The sequence below is a fragment of the Colius striatus genome, chromosome 8 (genome assembly GCF_028858725.1).
Source record: "Colius striatus isolate bColStr4 chromosome 8, bColStr4.1.hap1, whole genome shotgun sequence".
NCBI classification, from domain to species: Eukaryota; Metazoa; Chordata; class Aves; order Coliiformes; family Coliidae; genus Colius; species Colius striatus.
This window is the reverse complement of record NC_084766.1, coordinates 2,905,990-2,913,816: the sequence shown is the minus strand read 5'-3', so window position 1 is coordinate 2,913,816 and position 7,827 is coordinate 2,905,990. Positions and strand designations below refer to the sequence as shown.

At 45.9% G+C, this 7,827-nt stretch overlaps 1 protein-coding gene across 1 annotated transcript; it reads left to right on the top strand.

Moving 5' to 3' along the window:
* The first annotated feature begins 578 nt into the window (after window positions 1-578).
* Window positions 579-6,918, top strand: COMTD1 (catechol-O-methyltransferase domain containing 1). The gene is made up of 7 exons (XM_062001460.1): window positions 579-715; window positions 1,957-2,087; window positions 3,119-3,224; window positions 3,792-3,910; window positions 4,172-4,226; window positions 5,649-5,782; window positions 6,527-6,918. Exons 1-7 carry the CDS (start codon window positions 634-636, stop codon window positions 6,677-6,679), a joined length of 780 nt encoding a protein of 259 aa, XP_061857444.1. The 5' UTR covers window positions 579-633; the 3' UTR covers window positions 6,680-6,918.
* The last annotated feature ends 909 nt before the right edge of the window (window positions 6,919-7,827 follow it).

Below are 7,827 nucleotides of genomic sequence, written 5' to 3'. Positions count from 1 at the left end.
ACTATTGATATGAACTAGCCAAAGGGCTAATCCAGACCACAGGATGTCATGCCCAGTACATAAACAGGGCGAGTTATACTATATATACATATATGGATATAGTGGATCACTGCTCGGGCAGCAGGTGGTGACCAATGGCACTGGGCATCACTTGTCTTTTCCTTTTGTTTCTCTTAATTCCTATTACTACATTATTATTACCGCTATTTTAGTTATCATACTTGTTATTATCTTATTCCACGAGTCTCGATTTTCAGTTCCGATTCCCCTCCCCATCCTGCGGAAGGCGTGGGGAGAAGTGGGTAAGCGGCTGCGTGGTGCTTCGCTGCCAGCTCGGTTTTGAACCACGGCAGCGTGTTGAAGATGTACTCCAAGAGCCTCTGAGAAGGCGGCGGCACAAACCTCAGGGAGGCTGCTTTTACATACAAGAAGCAAGCGTCACCTCCCACCGGCTGGTGCAAAAAGACACCGCAATGATGCGGAGGGCCGCCCCCGAGCGCAGGCGGTGTGCGGGAGGCGGGCAGCGGCGGACACCCGCCCGCGCCCCGCCCCGAGCGCCCGCCCCGCCCCGCCTGTGACCCGCCCGCGCCGCGCCGCTCCCGCACGCCGCGCCGCTCCGCTCCCGGCTTCACGATGCCCCTCTTCAGCATCCCCAAAGAAGTGGCCGTCGGGACGGCGATGCTGGGGGTCGCCTTCGCCACGGGGGTGCTCGCAGGTAAGCGGCGCTCCCGCCCCGCCATGGCCGGGGGTGGGGGGAGGGTGGGGAGAGCTGTGCCTTCCCTTCCCCGCGCCGGGGAGCGCGCTGCCCGGGCAGGTCACCCCCAGGGCGGCCGTCGGAGCGGGATCCCCTCCGGCGCTGCCCTGAACGGGGCTGCCGTGCGGGCCGGGATTTTAGCTGAGCGGTAAATACACTGATGATGCTATTAGGGGCCAAGCCGCTCCCTGTAATCCAGCTACTGCACCGTGGAGCCGCGGAGCCGGCGGGGTCGGGGCCAAGGTCCCAGCGGAGGCACGCTCCCAGCCCTGCCCCTGCATGCGTTTCCTTTGCCAGCCCGGAGACGCCAAGCTTTCTCTTCTGGTTTCGCTTCTATTCCCCGGGGTCAGAGGAAGTGCGAGCCCTTAGTGCTGGGGAAGGAGGCTCCTGTTGGCTTTGCAGCACAGCCGGTTGCTTGCTTACCCTCTGCTGAAATAATCTACCCCTCAGCGTGATCGTCTGCCAAACAGAGCCATTCATAGAAAATAACATTCTTCAATAGCAAAGACCTATCAAGAGATGTGCAACTGATTGTTGTTGCTCTTATTTCTTTAAAATATTTGCCCTGTTTGGTAAAAGCAGCGTTGGACATCAAAGCAGAGATCATTTATGTAAGGACAAACAACTGGCCTTCAGCTTTCAGCACATATTAATTTTTTGCACACTAGTTGCATGCTAAACAAGCCACTGAGCAATGCCAGATTTCCCCTCGCTTGAGGGCAGGATGCTCTCGTTAGGACAACACAAGGCTTGAGAAGATGCATCAGCTGACAGACCTAAAGACCAGCAGCCTCTATCTGTCTGCAAAACCAGATCCCCAGACTAAAAAAAACAACCACCAAAAAACCAAACCAGTGTGCCTCATCCCTACTTCTCTCCTTACACTTCCCCCTTGAGTTTTGATGTGGTTACTCATCCTGTAATATTTGACAGTTTCTCATCTTCACAGGGGTACTGAACACCACAGTATCCAGGCCTTTCCCTTTCAGCCTTTCCCTACTTAAATTGGGTGTCTTAGAGGTTCAAAAGAAGGAGGAAAAACCCCACTATAATCCAGCACTCTGCCAGCTACGTTGCATTCCCCTTTTTCTTCAGAACCAAGAACTCGGACTTGTAGTATTCTGAAGCACTTGCTGTACTTAAGCAGAGCACTGAATAACTGAAAAAGCTAGAAATTCTTATTATTCCTCTTTTTTTGGCAGCTAAAAGATACCCTTTGTTAGGTTTTGGGACACATAAACCACCCCGAGGCTTTGGGAAAAGCAGCCCTCTCTCACAGTACATACTGGACCACTCCTTGCGGGAACATCCAATCCTAAAGAAGCTGCGAATGGTCAGTATTTCATCCCCCACTGCAGGTTTTGTGTTCAGGGTTCTTACTGTCCACTGGGACCTTTAGGTATCACTCACACCTGACCCTGAACTGCTGCACTCTTTATGATATTCCTATCTCCATCTTATTTGCATACATATTAGAATTTGTTTTGAACTGGTAATACTGACTCTTCAATGTTCAAGGCTACCTACATGAGTGTTTCAGAGCATTGGCATTCACTCTAGATGAGTCTTTTTATCCATGGCTCTCAAGCCCCTGTGTTTGGGCTTTGACTTGAACAGACGATTTCTGTTCATTTTAGCTGGTGTGTAAGGAAAGTAGCTCAGAGTAGAGCATCAGAGTAGATGGCCTCCAGCAAGCCTCAGAGCAGACCTCCTGACTCAGGAATGAGCCATTTCAGGTGAGACCAACTACTCCTGTGTAAAAGCAGTTAAACACTAAATACTGGAGCTTGTTGGTTGGAATGAGCCCTAGAGGAAGAAAAGCAATGGAGAGGATGCACAGCCTGGCCTGTACCGCTGCTCTCTCTTCAGTGCCAGGAGTCCTCTCAAAACCACAGCTTCTCCTGTTCTGTGATGTGTAACCAGAACCATGTGGTCTGACCTCTGACAAGAAACTTTAACCCAGGAGTTCCTAAAACCATCCTACGTGTCTCAGAGAATTAAGAGCATAATACAAATATTATCATTTAAAAAAAACAAAGTGCATCTGTTTATGTAAATACACAGAAATAAAGGACTTTCCCAGTCATGGTTTCTCTATGATCATCAGTTATAACTATTGCCACAGCCATGGGGGCATATTCCTGCTTTGAATGTTTAGCCTCTGCTTATCACACACACCCCACCCTCCTTAGTGATAAATTCTTCTGGCTCATAGATAAAACACTAAGCCTCCTGCAATAAAAAAGGTAGAAGTATCTGGGTTTTCCTGGGGTTTCTCTACATTTTTCCCCCTAGGATACTGGTTTGGAAGCTTTGGGGTTTGTTTGTTGTGATGTTTGTGATGGGCTTTTCCCCCTTTCCTAGCTCACCGCTGACCATCCCTTCGGTATGATGATGGTGTCCTGTGACCAGGCTCAGCTTATGGCAAATTTGGTCAAACTCATTAAAGCCAAGAAAGTTCTGGAAATAGGTAAGAGTGTCCCTTTGTTCTCACTGTAGCAGAATCAAGCTCCTGGCTGTGCTTCTCCAAATACAGCCACGCTGATGTAAGATATCTAAACAGAGTAAGGCTTGTCTTGGCAAAAAGGTGGGCAAACTACAGTGTGAAAAGTAGCATCTGCTTGCACTTACTTGCCCCTTTGTCTACCAGTGCGTTCAGTAACTCTGGCATCAGCATGGATATCTCATCAACTCTGAGGCAATCAGAAAAAAATAAGACCCCCTCAGAACACTTGGGTCTCCAGCAGCTGCAGGACAGGGTGTATCCTTTCCTTCTTGTACCAGTTTCTTGCCAGAAGAAAAGGTTTTATTGCACAGGCCCTGCAGCAAATCCACTTTCCTTGATGCACCTATGTTAGCAGCGTGTCCCAAAGCCAGACTGATGCTGAGCACTCAGCTATGGGTTCCCACCACCTGCATTCTTGGCCTGGTTGTGTTCTGCCCTGGTATTTTGCTGCTGCTTCTGTAGTTCACCATTCATTTATTATTTTCCCCCCTACAACATGCCAAGTGTTGACAATTCATGATTTTTTTCTAGGTGTTTTCACTGGTTATAATGCCTTGAACATGGCACTTGTCCTGCCAGATAATGGCAGAGTTGTTGCCTGTGATATAAATGAGGACTATGCCAAAATTGGAAAGCCACTGTGGAAGGAGGTAAGCAGCGTCTCTTCTGTTACATTTGGGACCACTGCATTTGCATGTCCCAGGGGATTCTGGTATCCTAGACTTGCACATTCACACACACGCATTCGTGGCACTGAAGCTGAGAGTTGAACTTGGAAAGACAAATAAGTGCTGTCAAGAACCTAGAAATAATAGGGGAAATATCTGAACACCAATCACTCCCTGAGCTCAACTTACTAACAGGTTATTTCTTGACCACTTTCCTCAAGTCTTTGTTCTTTTTCATCCTAGGCAGGCGTAGAGCATAAAATTGACCTGCGGATTAAGCCAGCAATTCAAACACTTGGTGAGTAACCAAAAACCCTTTCTTTCCCCTTCCCTAGAAACAGAAGGACATAATACCAATGAAATCTTCAGATCAAATACACTTGAGGATGTGATTCCTTTGCTAACAGTGAGACAGTTTCTCTTAGGTTAAAAAAAACCCCCACAAACTAAAGACACAACTCAAAACAGAACCAGAAAACTTTCAGACTTCAGAAGTTCATAGTTTTTTCTACATGCTATCAGAGAGGAGGAAAATGCTTGTCCTGTGTAGTGGGCTGTACTGGTCACCCACTTGTCCTGTCTATTGCCTTGTTTAATCTATGAAGTGCTATTGTCAGCTGCTTCTGGGAAAGCTGATTAAAACAGATTAACTAGACAAAGCCCAGTTTCTCTCAGGCATTGTCCATTCTAAGCAAGTCTTTCTTGTAGGCAGGAAGAGTTTTCTGAAAGGGCTGAAGTGCAGAAAAAAATACAGAAGCCCATCTAGAGTATAACAACTGAATGGGTGTCCAGAGGAGCTGAAATTTAGGATGTGCCAAAAGCACACAAGGCTGTTAGAAAGACAATGAGAGAAGGTGTGCAGCAGGGGGAACGTTAATGAACAGCCTGAAAATGCAAGAAGCTTGCTAGGAATGCAGGAGGCAGCAGGTTTCCAGCAAAGGTCTCTGATGGAGTCACAAATCCATCTATAACCTTGTACTACTTCCAACTTCATCAGTCCTTTCTAAAGAGGCAAATATTAGCAGTCTGCTCAGATGCACAGTCCTTGAAGTCTGATGAGCAGCTTTGTCTAGGCAACGCTTCACACAAGGAGATCCTCTGTTGGCAGAGGATAAGGCCAGGTGAGGAGAGCTTGGGAAGGCAGCAGTCAGCCCCTCCACAAGTGGTGGAGTTCTCAGTCAAGAAGTCCATTTAGAAGAATTCCACTTGCCTCGACTCCGAGAAAGACTGCTGACAGCCATCTTTTGCTGTGATAGACATCCCTGACAGAGTCTGTTCATCACCTCGTATCGTGGCACATGATCATCACCGAGAGATTACAGCATCTAGGACCTGCTCGTGAATGCCAGAAAAATCCTAATCCACTTAAGGAAATAATTCTTCTCAGTCAGCTGAAAAACAGCTGAAGGTGTAGACTGTGTCCAGTTTCAGACTGCTTGGCTTGTTTGTACTGCACCTTTCTGCAGTCCCAACTGTATGCTGCAGGTTTAGAGCTACTCCATGAACTTCTGAGTAGGCAGAAGTCAGTGAGTGTTTTATGGCAGATACTGTGTCTGGCTCGCTTTCTGTGGGATAAGCTCCTCTAGCAATTAGCTGTAGAGGAATAAGCTGTCTGATCAAGGCACCAAAACCATTATTTAATGATAACTTAGACACAAACAAAGAACTTCTCTGTGCAGTATTAACCCAGGTGTAACAACTCACTGTGTTGCTCACGTAGATGAGCTGCTGGCCAATGGAGAAGCAGAAACCTTTGACTTTGCTTTCATTGACGCGGATAAAGAAAGCTACAACGAGTACTATGAAAAGTGTCTGCGCCTCGTGAAGAAAGGGGGAATCATAGCTATTGACAACGTAAGTACTGCACTTGGAGCTGTGGTAGCACAGGGACTTGGGGCTTTTGCCTCTGGGAAAGGGGAAAAAAAAGTCCCAGTGGGTTTGTGGTGATTTCTGCCCTCTGTTGCCAGTTGTGACATGTTTGTAGCCATGTGGTACAAAGGAGGCTTTTAAAAGTCCATGCAAATCCCTGTGGTAAGCTGTATGGGACACTATTTTAAGCAGGGAATAAACTTAATAGAAGAAAGAAGTAACATGTTAAATTCAAGTTAGTCCATAAACAGCCTGTGATAAGAAACTCAGCCCACTTTTGGTAATTCATCCCACAGAATGCTCTGGGGCATTCTATTTGTCTTGGAAGGCGGTTTCTATGTATAGTGCTTAAGCAAGATCAAAGGTAGCACTTGTAACCAGTAACTACTAATAAGTTACCAATTAGTAACTTTTACTAGAAACAAAGTTGTTAAACTGCAAGTATCTTCAGGGTTATGGTGGCAGACGAAGAGAGGCTTTTAAAAATACTTGTGTTTAATCACATTTCTCTTAACTTTGGCTTCTGATTTGCAGAAGTACAATTAGCCAGTTCTGTGGACTCCCAGTCCCACTGGTTTATGAGAGCTCCGTGCCAGAGACAGCTGGAAATCAAATACAATAAGGGATAGCCATTTTTAGAGAGCAAACAGGACCTTTTCCAAAGCTTCCTTTGTGGCCCAAGGAACATACTGGAACAAAGGAGGTGCCTGACATGTCTTCTTTCATTAGGTCCTTTGGAATGGAAGGGTGCTAAAGCCAAGAAAGGATGACTTGGCGGCCCAGTGCATCCACCACCTCAACGAGAAGCTTCTCAGAGATGCACGAATCAATATCAGCACGCTCCCGATGGGAGATGGAGTCACCTTAGCATTCAAGTTGTAACTGGATTTTTCCCAGCAGATGGGAAACAACAAGCAGCACCAAATCATCAGGAAGAAAGCAGGAGGAGCAGTATAAAAACAAAATGGTTATTTAACCCAAATCTCCACTGGATAGCATAGCCTGGGAAAGTAGACTTTAGGAGCAGCAGGATCCTAAGGGCAGCTCAGTTGGGAAGAGAGACTTATTTTGAGATCTACTATGGTTTCTTATTTTAATTGTAATAAAGCAAGTAACGTGAAGTTGTCCTTGTAAGACAATGATTGAGAAAAATCTCCCTCTGAAGAACAATTGAGTTCCAAGTGAGTCAACACATCAAAGCCATTTTCCGTCCTCAAAGAGGCTACTGAGTATCAGACTAATCTGTCCTACCATCAAAAGGAAAAGGAGTTTACTAAAGTTAAAATCCTTAACAGAAAAATGGATTTTCAATTAAATGTAGATGGCATCAAGGAGATTGTTAGCCTTCTCAAACTGGCAATAGTGAAAGTCACTGGTAGTCCTTGAAGGGTACCACAGAAGAAGCCTCAAATATACACCACCTGGGGAAAACAAAAACAAAAGTTGTCTTTAAAAGCATGAGAGATAAGATTCCCAATACAGATCACTCCCTAAAAACCTTTGTGTGCAAGGACCAGGGTTTCTTTAACCTAGATAACAGTGCAAGTTCTGAATTCTTTGAAGTCAGAATGGGGAAGAGCAAATGGGCAAGAAGAAAACTAAAGAAATTCTTCCTCTTGCCTCTCTCCCTCCCACCAAAGCAGCAGCTTCCAGGTGCTTGTTTCCTAGAAATTGTTGCAAGCACAGAGCATTGGTGGCAAGTCTACAGGAGGAGAATGATAATTGGATGAGGGTGCAATACAGCTGTTCTCTGGCTATTTAAACAATTACTGGAGCAGAGATTCCTGTCTCTAGGAAGCACATAACAAAATGATGATTTTTCCACACCTCAGTAAAGTTTCTTGTTTTCTACAGAATTCTCAACTCCTACTTAACTTCATTTACTGTTATCATCCAATCCTGATGCATTCCATAAAAGTTTTGATCAAGAAACAGTGAAGAAGCTCACCTTACCTGGGACCAATGGGAGAGATGAAAGAGGGTGGGAGGCATATTCTGTTCAAGCTGGAGAATAAGACTCTTTTCCTTGG

Bases quoted from the DNA above. Each gene is read 5' to 3' on its own strand.
- COMTD1 (XM_062001460.1), top strand. From the start codon at position 634: ATGCCCCTCTTCAGCATCCCCAAAGAAGTGGCCGTCGGGACGGCGATG. The intron at 716-1,956 runs GTAAGCGGCGCT...TTTTTTTGGCAG, and splicing joins CGCCACGGGGGTGCTCGCAG to CTAAAAGATACCCTTTGTTA. The intron at 4,227-5,648 runs GTGAGTAACCAA...TTGCTCACGTAG, and splicing joins GCCAGCAATTCAAACACTTG to ATGAGCTGCTGGCCAATGGA.